Source organism: Palaemon carinicauda, chromosome 11, assembly GCF_036898095.1.
Source record: "Palaemon carinicauda isolate YSFRI2023 chromosome 11, ASM3689809v2, whole genome shotgun sequence".
In the NCBI taxonomy this organism is placed as follows: Eukaryota; Metazoa; Arthropoda; class Malacostraca; order Decapoda; family Palaemonidae; genus Palaemon; species Palaemon carinicauda.
Window position 1 is genome coordinate 96,222,693 of NC_090735.1, and position 16,840 is coordinate 96,239,532.

The 16,840-nt window shown below is 33.1% G+C and overlaps 1 protein-coding gene across 4 annotated transcripts in view; it reads right to left on the minus strand.

The window, feature by feature from the left end:
- Positions 1 to 4,608: 4,608 nt before the first annotated feature.
- Positions 4,609 to 16,840, minus strand: part of LOC137650100 (signal peptide peptidase-like 2B) — a 407,178-nt gene continuing 394,946 nt past the window's right edge. For 2 of the 4 annotated variants that reach the window (XM_068383206.1, XM_068383205.1), the window contains exon 14: positions 4,609 to 5,209. Coding sequence is in view for 1 of the 4 variants with exons in the window: in XM_068383204.1 (XP_068239305.1) it covers positions 5,123 to 5,209 (87 nt within the window). In the remaining 3 variants the exon portion in view is untranslated. The remainder of the gene's footprint in view (positions 5,210 to 16,840) is intronic. The other 2 variants (XM_068383207.1, XM_068383204.1) reach the window with 2 other exon arrangements.

Sequence of the window (16,840 nt, forward strand, 5' to 3'; positions counted from 1 at the left end):
TATATATATATATATATATATATATATATATATATATATGTACAAAATTAAATATTATGAAAAACTTTCAAAATTATTTGTGCTTACAGATACCTCAAAGTGAAATTGTTACTCACACACATTCTTCTAATCTGCATTAATCTCTATGCCATATAGTATTTTTTGTAATCTACTTTGAAAGATAGAAATTCAGGTAAGACACAGTGATTAAGTTAAAAAAAACAGCACACCTACTTGAACTTTAACTGGGGAAGTTGATCAAGCAGAATTTGGTGTGATACTCAAGTTCCTAAGAAATGTTAAACCTTTCCAGATGCAAACACTTCAAAGTACTTCTTTAATTTTGAATTAAGGCATCATTATGAAAATCTGACCAGTTCACCAATCAACTAAATGGTTGCCTTATAAATTCTTCTGCTAATAGACTGGTAAATTACAGAAAACATAATTGAACAAAACTTCTGGTGCACTTATTGAAGAACCACATGTTTTTCAACCTTCGTATTCATTACAGTACTTTGCTAAGCACAACCTGGACTCAATCTATGAGTAAAGTATTAGTTGACTAAAAAATACACATCCTCATCAAAAATGTCAACTTCCCCATGGCTTATCAGACCTCCAATTTGAAGCCTAGAGCTTTGGACAATATAGCAGAAAATTCTTTATTGGACTATAAAAAACGTTATCAGAAAAGTCTTGCAAATTAATTTATGAAAGAGATCAACGCTCAACCTTTACCTGCTTTCAAGAAAACAGATAAATCACTATGCTTAATTCTAGTTATGTTATGTAGCAAATATAATTTCAAGATACTGATTTAAAGGGACTGGAAAATTCTAAATATAATGTTTCTGAGTATGAACAAAATTGCCAAATATGAAGATGGGAAAAGCAAAGTGCTCAAGTGGATGCAAAAATTAATGGCTACCTTACTGTAATGCAGACATTTCAAGTTATTTTAATATTTGTGCTTGTTTGAATAAAAACATTGAGTAGGGCATGTCCTCGTGGATACACAAAATCCATAACTCTACTGCATGAAATTGCAAAATATACTACATAAGGTTATTCTAACTTCACTGCATTAAGATGAAACCAAGTCACTATGTCATATTCTAGACATAGTTTAAGGTACAAAACCCTAAATTTACCATCTTACAAATACAGTACAGTAAGTCCCAACATCTACTGTTTAATGTTTTTATTTCAGATACAAAAAATCTCCAGTCTGTAAGAGATGGACATCTAAAATTCTTTTGATTTTACATTACTTCTTGGACAGATCTATACTCCCCTCATGGATTTTGCTCATGTAAACAAGAGAGGGTACTATGTATCAAACACTTAGTTGGCATCATCATTAAAACACATCTGACAGTAAAATAAGTGTGTGCAAACAACTGCAAAGAAAATGGTATTCATGAAATTTCCAGTCACTAACCAGTTTTGGATAATTAATGTATTTTCAGCAAAATCCACAGAAGTAAATGTTTGTAATACAAAATTGTTTACCGGCAGTGGCGTTATTCAACAACATTTAATATTATCCTTTCCTTTTTCATATTACAACTGATAGACAGCACTACATATTACTAACAAACAAAACTTGAATATTTATCTAAAAAATAAAATACTATGTGTAGTCATGAGCATTTCAAAGCACAACAGGTTTCTGAATAGATCAAATAAAGGAAAATGTAGTTATACCTAAATATAAATTTGTCTCTGATGAATGTTTAGCAATGTCATGACTGTGGACGATAAATGGCTTTTCAATGCTAGTTTTTTCATTCAGACAATTTTATATAAAAGCCAACTTCAAAATCACACTCTTGCCAGGTGGTGTCTCACTGAATAAATCAAGAGATGCTATACAGACTATCAAATTTATAAGCACTCAGAGAAGTCCAGAGTTGATTTGCATAATCAGTACAGTACTTACTTCTTGAGAGACTTGTGAATGTAATAATGCAAGAAATAACTTTTCATCTACTAGCTACAAAAAAATAAGTGCAACACCCAAAACTCAACTATAAGATCATACATAAGGAAATAACACAGTGTACTTTAACATTATATGGCTGGTAAATTCCAAATTTTAGAAGTTACCAGTATAAAACCTATATTTCAACTTGTCACTTTAATCTCTTTATGTTGCATTTGATATTACTTCAAACTGAAGATATTTAGTAAAATAAAACTTCCAAGCAAAAGAAAAGAAAGTATGTACAATAGAGATGTTGATGAGGCCATTTTCTCACTTGTACATATAACAGCTCTATAAATTTCCTCTCAAAAGACCCGTAGAGCTGATTACCCTTCATCCCAGGTCTAATTCTTTACTGATCTTTTTTTAATGAGAAGCCAGAAGTCGCCTGTACAGCTAGCTTGCCTAAGTCTTGTCATATAATCAACTCATCAAAAATGCTATGGTGAGTATCAAATGCTAGGGAGGATATTTCAGTTTTCCTCCTATAAATTATTGAAAAAGTTAAGGTATGACTATTCTACATTTATGGCTCTCTTTTACATTATGAATACTGTCTTACAGGAATTGAATACTGTAAAACCAGAAAGGCAGTGGGTTATTTTTCTTCAAATAATGGATAAAATATGAAATATATTAAAAAATCTTGATGTTATACAGTATTCTAATAGTGGTCTAGACATACTAGCCTGATATTAATTTATCCATAAATGTCTGGACGAAAAGGTCATATTTTATTTTTGAAATGCTTGTGATAATACCAATATGAAATACTGTAGAGTATTTTGCATGAGCTTTAATACCATAAGCAATATGTTTCACAGTAGAAAATAGTCCTTCCTTCTTTAGTAAAATGTAATTTAAAATCATCATTTAAAGTTTGCCCAGTCATTAAATAGACATACTATAGTTTTTTAGTGAAAGGCCCTTTGCCTTTCTGTTTTTATTACAAGATACATCATATGACTTTATATAGTCATTAATGTAACCATGGTTGAGTCTCAAGCCATCTTTTAATCAAAATTGTTACTATTTAGTTAGTAATGAAGGCAATTCTTTCAAGAATGAAAACAGTTCTACTTACAGATATGTAGAGTACAAGGAAAAAAGAGCAAAAGAACTGGCCCTTTACATATATGGTCTATATATAATATATATATATATATATATATATATATATATATATATATATATATATATATATATATATATATATATACACACACACATATATATACCCATCACATAATAGTACCTCAATTAACGAGTGATTCTGAATACAATAAAATTGGTATGCTGACAGAAAAATTAAAATTGGTTTATGATAATTGCATTGGTCTGCGAGCAAAAATGTCCCTCCCTATGCACATATTTTGTGGTCAATAACTGTACGAACAAGACAATTCGGCAATGTACAGAATTTTTCTAATGTAATGAAATACTTTCTACAAGTCTCAAATTGATATGCTTTAAGTATTTAAGCCAAGACGTGTCCCTATAAATAATACGTTGACTCAACTTTTGAGCGTGTAGTTTTAAACTAGGTGTAATCCTAGGTCTAAAAAAATTGGGCAAGAACCTTGGTAAAATCTTTTTCATTATCATTTTCTTATAGAGGGGAGAGATGAAAGCCATTGGATACTTTGCAGAAGTGAAAGTGGTCGAAAGCTTTTGAACATGGAAATTTGAAAATGAGCACTAGGGTAATTATGATTTTTGGTATAGAAAAATCTTGCTTATACAGGTATTATACAAGCTGGCAAGATCAGTAACAAAAATTACAGTGGCAGCCCATTAGATAAGTGAAGTGGCAAGTGGGATTATAACATTTCCCTCAAACCTATAATCTCTTCCCAATGTGCCAAATCGGGAAGCTCCGCTAACAGGTGGCCTCAATCCAGACATCCATAACTACTCTGACAATAGCTTTTAGATACGTCATCAAGCGAGCATGAGAAATGATGTGGAAGCCCTTCACTGGTTTGCATAAGACCAGGAAGGAGTGTTGACATATAGTAAAGTATGTTTTCCATCTAATTTCCAAGACAACTAAAATTTTTTACAGTATTATATCTATTTCCCATTGTGAATAAATTTGTATTAATTTCTAATGTTAGGGGTTATAAATTGTTCAATATTCAGCATAAAAGACTTTAAAAATGAGTGCATAAATGTATCTATACACTAATTTCAATATATGAGCATTTTAGTTTGGAAACTCGGTCTCAGTACAAATTAAACTCGTAAACAGAGGTACTACTGTATATCTATGTAAAATATACATATGTGTGTACATATGCATAATATATATATATATATATATATATATATATATATATATATATACATACATATATATATATATATATATATATATATATACATATATATATATATATATATATATATATATATATATATATATATATATATATATATATATGTATATAAATTATATATATGTATATATTTACATATGTATGTATGTGTGTGTATATATATATTATATATATGTATATATATATATATATATATATATATATATATATATATATATATATATATATATATATATATATATATATACATATATATTTCTGAGTCGACCTGTGACGGCCGGTGAAAAGGTCCTTCTTAACCCTTTTTCTGATATAAATCTTCCAAATATACCAGAGAAAGATAAAAGCATGGAATGCAGAGGTTACTACCCTCGCGCGAGCACCTCGTGAGTGTCGTGTATACATCAGGGGCGTGTGAAAACCACTATTCCATGCTTTTATCTTTCTCTGGTATATTTGGAAGATTTATATCAGAAAAAGGGTAAAGAAGGACTTTTTCACCAGGCGTCACAGGTCTCTCCCCAGAAATAGATTTTTCCTTCGTCAAAATCCCTTATATATATGTATATATATATATATATATATAGATAAACACATATACTTGTAAACCTGAATGTTCCTTGAGAATAACTTCAGCAAGAATAGAGTCAAAACAGATCTCTATCTAAATGCACAAATAGAGATACAGTAAAAAGTACAATATGCATATATTTCTTCAAATCTACACTTGAGATTAAATAAATCTGTAACTTCAGATAGAGATCCTTTCTCTCTCTTTCTCTTTCCTAATGCCCTATGAAGCCGCTGCCGTTGTGTTTGCGGGAAGGCCGTTGTCATCGGCTGAATCGGCTTCATCAATCTCTCCATCGTCGCTCTCAAACTGCATGATTGATTAAAATAAATTAAGTTAAAATTCTCTCATTAACTGAATGCGTAAGTAAAAGTTGAATTAAAAATATCTGTAACATTAGTTAAAAAATGGTACCTGAAATAGAATAAGTAGTTGAATAACTCATTGAAATATCAAAATAATAAAACAAATAGCATATGAATATGAATATGTTTTACATGGTCTACCAAAATCAGGAGATGATCCCTTTATTAGGGAATAGATGAACTGGAGATCTCTGTTAACAGAATTTTGATAGTAAAAACAAAAACATATTTTAAAGTTAAATTTATCATTTCAATACTTACTCAACATTCATTGTGATAATAATAATAATAATAGGATTCTACATAAATTCTTAGGATTGAAAGTCCCATTCTTCACAAACTAAATGGCTAAGACCATTACAAGAAACTACAGTTTCCGATTTAATTTTTTTCTTCAACTATAGGAGGGTCTTCAAATAAGTCTCAATTTTATGACTACTTGGAATTTTAGAAATTCAGATTATTAAATTTTTGGCTAGTATAACCTCTATATTTCATGTATCAAATAGTTTTTTTTATGAAAATAATGTTTTATTACAAAATTTTTTTCTTATATATTTACGCAAGTCAGTCCAGTTCCTTACAAATAAACAACTCTTTTCAGGCTCATGTATCATACTATTTACTTTTTCTTCTTGAATTATAGGGAAGGATATTTTAGTGTCCCATATTCAGTAACACCACCATTTTCTACAATTTCAGGAGGAAGAGATAATCACTTTTCTTATATTTTCTATGCTACAGGTATTATAAATGAACTTTTTCTCCATATCTCTCCAAGTTACTATCATTGTTTTTCTTTGTTTGGTTATTTATACATTTGCAATTTATAAGTTATAATTATGATAAAAGAGGCATAAAGTGCCAGAGACAATAAATAAATATGCCAAAGGAGCAAAATTTCCCCAAAAGGATAAGCAGATGTGAAAATGTTATTCCTGTCATGTGTGCATTTAACATGTAATGTACATATGTCTGGATTTGAGGGAAGGGGATCACCGCTGCTAAGTAAAGACCCTATATACGATGATTATGTTCTTATGATCCCAGTGATGAGAATACTAAAAGCCGGTACATACACATACTAAAGTATTTTCGGAGAAAAATTGCTGCTATTCTATCTAATATTGACCTATTTTTGTCAATCAAACACAAAAAGATAGGAATTTCATTACCTAAAATCTCTACACTCACCTTCATCAAAAACAAAAACTTTCATATGAAAAATAATCACACTAGAAAGGGACTTCTACACATTGATTACATAATAAATATAAAAAATTAAAATGATAATGAAGTTTCCAAAGTACAACATCTGGAGCATAAAATTCTCTTTTAAAAAGATTTTAAATGAAAGAAATCCATTGAGAAACAAACTAGTAGGAGTGTGAGTGTTAAGTAACAACAACAAAATAACATTGTTTTAATGGGGCCCGAGTCGAGCCTCTTAATGGAAAAGACATAAATGCATTGAGCTATATAGAAACAAATACAAGATAGCATACTCAGTTATATAACAAGGGAGATTAAGTTAAGACTAACTCAGTTATACAAGTGAATTTTCTAGGCCTTGAGTAATACTATAATGTTTTTATTTTTAATTTTTTTATCAAGGCCTGTTCAGTATTTTTGTTATATAACTGGGAATTAATACCCATATATATTACTTCAAGGAATTGCAGACCCTTTCTGCGAATAATCAAATTCGCAAATAACAGACCCCAAAATAGTAATAACTGACTTTAGGTTGCTGGGACAATCTAGATAAAGGCGAGTGGTGGACATTGGAGAAATGGACACAAGCACAAGTTGATACGGAATGCTCTCCCCCTTACGAGAAATGTTTAAAGGCCCAACTACATATTGAGATACGAGGGTGCTATTTACGAATAGCTTAAAAGCAAAATGTTAAAAAAAAAATACATCTATGATAATATGTGTAAGTACTCCTCATGAAAATAATTGATCTTGTAAGAGATAAGAGGTTTAAATGTTAATCATACAAAATATATCATCTGAACAAGTAAAAAGAGAAAAGATTCCTTTCTCTACTATATCATACTGTATATCCCTACCAGTTATTGTCAGAAGTGGGGTATCAAACAGCAGATAACAGTATTCCATTTGCATAAAAAATAATGTAAAATACTGTCAACATTAATAATTTAAAATTTTCACAAAATCTCCAATGAATACATTTGGAAATCATCAGAAAAGTTATATTTCAAAAGAACATTTTGTTCACTTGAGGACTTGGAAAATTTCAGGGTTTCCAGAGGCTATCAATCGAAAGATCCTACATAAATTCATGCAAGTGAAAATTCTTAGTGATTGAAAGACATATTCTTCAAAAACTAAATGACAGAGTTCATTAAAAGCAACTACCCACTTGATTTTTTTTCAAATAACTACAGGAGAACCTTCAAATAAGTTTCAATTTAACAAAGATCTGTGGGGAGATCTTTGTAAAAAAATATCAATAAAAATGATTGAAATTTAAAAAAAGTTTATTAAAAAAAATAAAGTACTAGGGATTACCCTAATTTTTACATGAATCAAAAGGTTGTTTATTCAGCACAGTACTGTTAGTATTATAACTGAAAATTTAATAAGGTTGCTCCAATAGAATTGTAGTTTGTCTGATATTTTTTTAACATTCACATACATGCTACACAAAATCAATTGACACAGGAAGCCATCAAAATTAAAATGAAATAAATAGATCAAGTAAGTGTCAACAACCATAGACTTGAAGTGTAAAATATTCTAGTACTGTAGATGACTGTGAAGTAATTTAATAGAGAGAAAGAAGAGCAAAAACCCAGGTATTTGTAAGTACATTGCCCACCACAGAAAAAATATACATGTATGAAGATCAGATAAAATATCAATAATTTCAAGTAACATGCGCAAAAATATCACATCCAACAATTAAGCATGCATCTAAAAATTCGTATAGTTGGTGTATAAAGCTAAAATAGGAAGAAATAAATTCTTCCTACGTGTGATTGAAGCTGGAAAATTCATTACAAAATACAATGGAGGAATTACAGTTTTCTTATCACTTTCTATTAATATTGTAAAATTATACAAGACATTATTACAGGCCAAATACTGTTACATAGTTACATATACTGTAAACTTACATAGCATTTCATTGCTAAAACATCAAAACAATTAATCAACAAGATTCTCCAGATATGAAAAGATAAGCACACTAGACTTGGAGGCAAACAGCCTTCATTGGCTATAGCGCTCTTTGAAGCCTCCACTGCCAAACATGAACGCAGCTGATATTTTGTCAACAAACATTCAACCTACAGTACCAGAAAGATTTTTGTGGAAAATAAATTCACACGAAAATGTGTAAAGAGTAAGGATTACTTTAGTTTTGTTGAGTGGGAGAAAGAGCTTACCAAAGGATTATATAGTTTACACTTTCTGGGAAGGAAATCCCTTATATAAAACAATATTGATTTGGTAATATGTTTGTTTCCATGAAAAAAGCATTCTATCTCCATACACCTTCAAAGCAGACTGGAAACATTAACATACTGTATACCATTCCATAAAGGTGAGGAAAGTGCTCAGTAGAACCATGAATGGGGCTTTCTATCTCTACAGTAGTAGGCACAATGAAATATGAATCTTAGCTGATTTCTCTTATCTTACAAGTACCATGTGAACAGTGCAAAACCACAAAAACAAAGCATTTTGCTCAAAATGTACATTCAATAATACCATCACCATGAAAGCAATAACTATCAAATTTCTTTTTAAAGAAAGGGTACAGCGAAAAAAAATCAATAAAACAACATTAGACATAAATACATATATCACACACACACATTATATATATATATAATTATATATATATATATATATATATATATATATATATATATATATATGTATATATACAGTATATATATATATATATATATATATATATATATATATATATATATATATATATATATATATATATATATATACAGTACGGTCCCGAATTATGCGTGTTCGAATTATACGATTCCCCTTTTATGCGACCTCTATTTTTTTAAAATAAATTTTCTGTATCTGCGAAGCTGTTCAAAGTCTGCTAGTGAAGCACTACAAAATGTATCAAATCTATTGTCTTTTTAAGTATATTGGTAACCCTAAATACGGTGATTTATAAAAAATGTTACAAAACAATATTAACATTACATCTTATTAACATAATTTCATAATAAATAGCCCATTTAGGGATAAAATTCCACATCAACAATGGAATCAACTGTTAACTGTGCGAGTCCAGCTGACAAAATGTAAACAGAATTGTGGTTATGTTCTCGGCAATCTTTATCTTTCTCCAACCTTTCAATAATTTTAATGGTAGTGTTAATGATGGTATATTAAAGCATTATTTTTGTTTAGAACAGTATATATAAAAGCTTTATTTTTCCCTTCGGGCATTCAAGGTTTTCACGAGTAGACTGGGTTCGTTTATCGGTAGTGAATAGCCTAAACTTCGGTAACGAGTGGGCAATATTTTGTTATATTTTAAACAGTATACATTTGATTTGCAAAGATTGGTTTTGTAGAGTACAGGGTATAATTATAAAACACTCTCTCTCTCTCTCTCTCTCTCTCTCTCTCTCTCTCTCTCTCTCTCTCTCTCTCTCTCTCTCTCTCTCTCTCTCTCTCTGTAAGAAATAAAACCTTAGTTCACATATCGTCACCCCCATAAACTAACTGCCTAAGTCATTTTCTCCACTTGTTGGGAAATAAAAAAAAAACGTTCTCATTTCCTAATTCTTTATATCATTGTGTTGAGCTTCAATTAACAAATTCTCATCCACAAATTCTTCTGTTAAGAATTTGTTAATTGAAGCTCAAGACAATGATATAAAGAATTAGGAAATGAGAAGGTTTTTTTATTTCCCAACAAGTGGAGAAAATGACTTAGGCAGTTAGTTTATGAGAGTTATGATATGGCAACCTGAGTTTAAGAATGAAATTAACATGACTATTGTTAGTTATGGCGATCAATTCCTCGCTTCAGGAGGTACACGAAACAAAAACACGTCATTCGATTACAACAGCGCTCTCTCTCTCTCTCTCTCTCTCTCTCTCTCTCTCTCTCTCTCTCTCTCTCTCTCTCTCTCTCTCTCTCTCGTTATACAATACTTACAAATAGATGAAGAAACCAAAAGTGGGTCTCTTAAAGTGTCAATTAAATACGAAACGAAACAATTATACCGTGTATACATCCATTTCAATCATAGCTTAAAATAAGGTATCCGATTTCGTCAGCAATCCACAATTTTTTAGGAAACATCATTTTATTCTAGAAAATTGTTACTCTTTAAATAGTTAATTGCGCTTTAAGAAAACATGTGCATTTGTTTTTTTAATTTCGGGTGTGTTTTAAAAATCGAGTATTGCTGACTTCTTTTTGTTTTACTTCTGGCTGTGATCAGATCAGCTGATGTCTAGTTGCCGCTCTTGGGAGCGTACGAATACAGTAACAAAGTATTGTTTATACCATTTCTTAACTTATTTAAACCATCTATACAGTTAGTTAATAATACATAAGCACCAATGTGTTTTAATCTATTATATTTTTCGTTTAGTACTATTAGAACTCTCTCTCTCTCTCTCTCTCTCTCTCTCTCTCTCTCTCTCTCTCTCTCTCTCTCTCTCTCTCTCTCTCTCTCTCTAACAAATGAAATCTTTGTGGCTTCACAAAGTATTAATTATATTAAAAATCAATCATGATTCAATTTTCCTTACTTCCTCCAAACTCGCACCATCTCTGTCACGTCGAACGTTATAGTGGTAACTTAATTGTTCGATGACTTTAAAACCCGGCCTAGTACTTTCTTCTTCTTTTACTTTTTTTCTGATAGTTCCATAATTGAGGTGGGTACAAGTTGACTTATAACTGAAGTTAGGAAAAGTATTTTGGATATGAAATGGACAAATATCTTTCGTAACAGTTATTTTGGATATGAAATGGACAATTATCTTTCGTAACAGTTTAGAATCATCGTAAATTATAATTCTGTCATTAGCGGCAGTTTGTTATTGTTGATTACATGCAAAAAGAAAAAAAAAAGTTTTCCTGCTTTGCTGCGGATGTAGGAATTTATATAGATACGGTAAATAATATTTGTAATAACATATTTACTAAAAGCTTTTAATATCATTATTTATCACTTTGATCATGCACGTTTAATGCCTTCGTTTGTTTATTATGATCGAAGATGGAGCGTACAGTAAACGAATGGAAGGTTTCCGTTTCAGGCGGCGTCATAAAGAAAAACATTATATAAATGGCATTCATTTCATTTATTTGGGAGTTCTAAGAAAAATTAAGTAGAACATTGGTAATAACAAAATCAACATATAATCAATACTTGGTTAGATTGCTGTCGAAGCAAAAACTAACCTTTACACAGAAGTGTAAATGTGTCTGTTTCTTCGTTATGATCAGAGATAAACATAAACAAAACATTGGTTGTTTTATATTGTGCTTTTTGGCGTGTGTAGGATACGTATGATATAAAATCGCCTTTATTTTGATAATTCTGGATTTTCAATGATTCAACATAAGCTAGTCTATAGAGTGATGGTTTTGCTATTTACCAGTTTTATACAATAGATATGACAAACATTAAAATTTGTCTGTATTTTGGGTCTTGTTATAAAGGGAAATATAAGGTGTTTACACCCATCCTGGTTGTAATTTTAACCTTTTTCAAGTCATTAGAACTTTAAAGTATATTAAATGTTTGATATAAAAAAATATAGTATAGTATATCGAAAGTATTGGAAATGGGTAGTAAACACGTTTGTATAGGCAAGTTGCTGGTTGCCATGGTGGCAATGGAATTATTTCTGTTTGTTATGTATTTCGAAATATGCGATTTTCCATCTATACGAGGTCATTAATCGACCAAATTCTCGCATAATTCGGGACCCTACTGTATATATATATATATATATATATATATATATATATATATATATATATATATATATATATATATATATATATATTTCTGGGTCGATCTGTGACGGCCGGTGAAAAGGGTCCTTCTTTACACTTTTCTAATATAAATCTTCCAAAAATACTAGAGAAAGATAAAAGCATGGAATGCAGAGGTTACAACCCTCGCGCGAACACCTTGTTGGTGTCGCGTATTTAACAAGGGCCTGTGTAAACCACTATTCACAGGCTGTCTTCCATTTAGATAATCCCTTCATTAAAGGGGAGGGCCGTGACAGGCCCTAGAGAATACAGTTGGACTACTCCACCGACACCTACTACTCGCGCTCTCCTTCCTTCTGTTTTGGACTTGCCAGCTAGGTCGCCATGAAACAGACCCATATCAATGTTCTCGAAGCCATGGCAGTGTTCTTGACCCTGAAGAGACTCTCTCCTCCGAGGTCGAGCAACATCAGAGTAATATCAGCCAGCACAGACGTAGTACACTGCGTCAACAGGGGAGAATCCAAGTCACCCAACCTGAATCGGATCCTGGTCGCTATCTACACCTGGCCAACAGAAAAGAACTGGATCCTGTCAGTAACTCACCTTGCGGGAGTCCAGAATGTGAAAGAGGACTCACTAGCCAGGACGAAACCACTGGAGTCAGAATGGTCTCTAGACATAATTTCATTCCGGTGGATACTCAGGAACCATTAGAAGAAGGTTTACCTATTTCCCCCAGTGAATCTTCTAATGAGACTTTTACACAAACTACGTTCCTTCCGGGGGGCAGTGGATTTAGTACCATCTCACTGGCCAAGAACAGTTGGTTTCCTCTCCTCCTCGAGTTGAAACTCCGTCCCTTCCGGATTCCGTTCCCCAAACTGACTCAAGTAATCCAAACTCACTGTGTCAGATTGCTCAAGGAGAGCCAAAACTCTGACTTTGTGGGCTACAGGAAGTTTGCAGCTCGTAGAGACGGGAACATTGAACCGGAAATCGATCTCTTCATCGAATCAGACAAAAGGGACTCGACAATTCGCCAATATGATTCGGCCGTTAACAACTAGCAGATTCCCTAAGAGTTCAGACTATACTCGTATGTCTCCGAGTATAGACATCTCTTTCTTGAGGTTCTTATTTGGCAAAGGCCTAACAGTTAGAACTTTAACCACCATCAAGTCAGATTTGGAGAAGATCTTCCTTGTTGGGTTTAACATTAACCTAGCTGGTTCCTATTTCTCATCTATTCCAAAAACATGTTCTAGGCTTTGACCTTCGGTTCAGCCACAAAAGGACTCTGGTCTATGAATGGTGTCCTCAAAACTTGCGCCGGACACGGACAATGAATTCTGCTCTTATCACTCTTCTTAGGAAGACTTTATTTCTAACGGCTTTGGCCTCAGGTGATGGAATATCAGAACTAGCAGCTCTCTCACGAACCCAGAAAACATAGATTTCCTCCCTTCAGCCGAAGTACTCCTTTCTCCAGACAATGCTTTCCTAGCTAAAAAATGAGGATCCGCAAAATAGGTGCTCCCCTCGGAAGATTATTCTTCTTCCCCAGGATCTTTTCTCTGTGTCCAGTCACTACTCTCAAGGCCTTTTTAGCTAGAACTGCCACCCGCTCGTCTGGCCCCTTGGTTATCAGGGAACAAGGAGGTACTATTCCCATTCACGGTATCAGGCAACAAATCCTCTACTTCTTTAAACATACTAATCCGGAATCATTTCCCCAGGCTCATGATATACGGACAGTAGATACCTCCATCAATTACTTCCAGAACAGGGACTTTGATGATTTTTAAAAAATATACGGGTTGGAAACCCCCTATGGTTGTCAAACGCCACTATCTAAAGATCTTACAGGCCCTTAAATACCCGACGATGGCAGCGGGGAGCCTTTTCCCTCCCCATTAATCTCTACTTCTTCCTTTCTTCCACCTCTTCTCTTCTCCCTCCTACCCGCCACTCACACCACGTCGCCACTCTCCTGGGTAGTTCGTTAGCCCTATGATACAGTATTTGCCATGTTTAATTCCTATGGTTTAACTGTTATTGTAGTTATGGTTCCTTTAAGGTTTAGATATGCTTAGACATGTAAGGTTTGATGCCTTTTGCGATTCGACACTCAGTTGATTCCTTGTCGTCTTAGATATTTAGCCTTACGCTCCCTATGTCATTTGGCTAGTTGGTAATTGGACGTTTCTTACATTATATTATTGTCGTACATGGTGATTGTATTCTCCGCATTATGTTATTACTTTATTGGGCTTGGAAGGCATTCTCTGGTACTTTTTCACCGGCCGTCACAGATCGACCCAGAAAAGGGATTTTGACGAAGGAAAAATCTATTTCTGGGGAGAGACCTGTGACGCCCGGTGAAACCCTTCCCGGTTATTTTTGTACGGACCCACCCTTTCCTTGCCAAGCCATATGTTCTTGCAGAAGGATGACCTGGAGAGCGCGAGTAGTAGGTGTCGGTGGAGTAGTCCAACTGTATTCTCTAGGGCCTGTCACGGCCCTCCCCTTTGATGAAGGGATTATCTAAATGGAAGACAGTCTGTGAATAGTGGTTTACACAGGCCCTTGTTAAATACACGACACCAACAAGGTGTTCGCGCGAGGGTTGTAACCTCTGCATTCCATGCTTTTATCTTTCTCTAGTATATTTGGAAGATTTATATTAGAAAAGTGTAAAGAAGGACCCTTTTCACCGGGCGTCACAAGTCTCTCCCCAGAAATAGATTTTTCCTTCGTCAAAATCCCTTATATATATATATATATATATATATATATATATATATATATATATATATATATATATAACATAGAGTATATAAATACTGTCAATACATTCCAATCAAACCTTCCCCACTTTTGGTTGCAGCATTCTGCTGATAAAAGATGACATACTCTGAGGATGTTTTATTTTACTTATAAATATTCACTTAAAAATGTAATAATACTTTAAATGTAAAACAAATCTTTTAATGTGATGTGCTAAACTTTTTCTTATCAAAAGAAGGAAATTTACAGCCCAAATACACTAAACCTCCAAGTATAAAAACTACAATTAATGTATGTAAATATGTTTATGCCATATACTGTAATACTATACAGTATATCACTAATAAAAAATAGTAAAAGTCTATAAAACATAACATAGTTCTGTATATGACTATGTAATATTTGATGATATAAAATGATTAATAAATATTATTGTAATATGTGATCAGTGACATAAGTTTCTGATATATTCATTCTCTCTCTCTCTCTCTCTCTCTCTCTCTCTCTCTCTCTCTCTCTCTCTCTCTCTCTCTATCTATTAAAAGTTATAGGAATTTAATACTTCTTATTCATAATCTCAAAAAATTTTCATTTGGGTAAAATATGTTATTCACTATTTAAAAATAATGAAGTTTAGAATCCATATCAAGTTTTTGTTAATGTACGGCACTCTTCCACCTCAGAGCGAAAACTCTATTCGGGGTGAAGATTGCCATGTGTCGTATCAAGAAATACGTCCCCTGATATTATGTGATATCCTTAAGAATTTTCTTAAGGATACTCGTGTCAGGAGTTAGAATTCTGGAGACCTATGGTCAATTCTCTGGGAGTATCACTGTAGCTAAACATCCCTTAGAAAGCTGCCTAAAGGAACCTTCCATCAGGACGACATGACTATCTCACCCAAAAATAGATTTTTCGCTTTGCTCAAAATACGTTTTTTTTACTCGAGCCATGTCGTCCTGATGGAAGTTCCTCATTGACAGCTTGTACTTGGGATATTTCTGCGAGTGATATAACAGAGAAATTTTACCTTAGAGATATCACCAGAGTTCTGACCTCTGGAGCGAATATCCCGAGAGATATCGTGTATAAATCAGGGACGTGTTGATAACAAGTCATGGCTATCCTTCCCCAAATAGAGTTAACCTTGTCTCGAGGGATAAGGTAGAGGGTAGGATACGTGGGCAAGTGAGCCATTACAACTCCCGATCTCAATGTGCTACAACTAACAAGCTTCCTGTTGAACCATTCTCTCTTTGCAACTAACAAGTGTCCTGTTGAACCATTCCCTCTTTGCAGTGTCATCTTTGATGATTGCTTGGGGAGTTTCTGCCTGTTTTTCTTAGCTTTTTGAGCAATTTTCGATCATGGATGCTTCAGCTTCTTCCTAATCGACTAAGTCATTACCCTCTTTTTTGTGTATTGGAGAATTTCGTGTCTCCACCCCAAATACTTTTAGATTTATATGCTTTTATTGTTTTGTGCCTGGCATGCGGTTGGTGCCATTACACCATGTTACCAAATCACTCAGAAATACTCAGTTATTTAGTCATATTATTGTTGGAATATGTTTTACATTATTTTTACAAGGTGGTATGTTTAAGGGTATCCCAACTCCCCTCTTTGATGTTTCGTGTTTTTTACCAGCATTCACTTAGGCTAGCTCACTACCCTAGCCGACAGCCATGCCTGATAAATTTACACTTATGCACCATCCCCTTCTATCACCTTTCCTTTCTGATCTGGTGAAGCTGTCAATCCTCTCATGCTGTCGACTTGTCACTGCGGGGAGTTGCAGTCTTG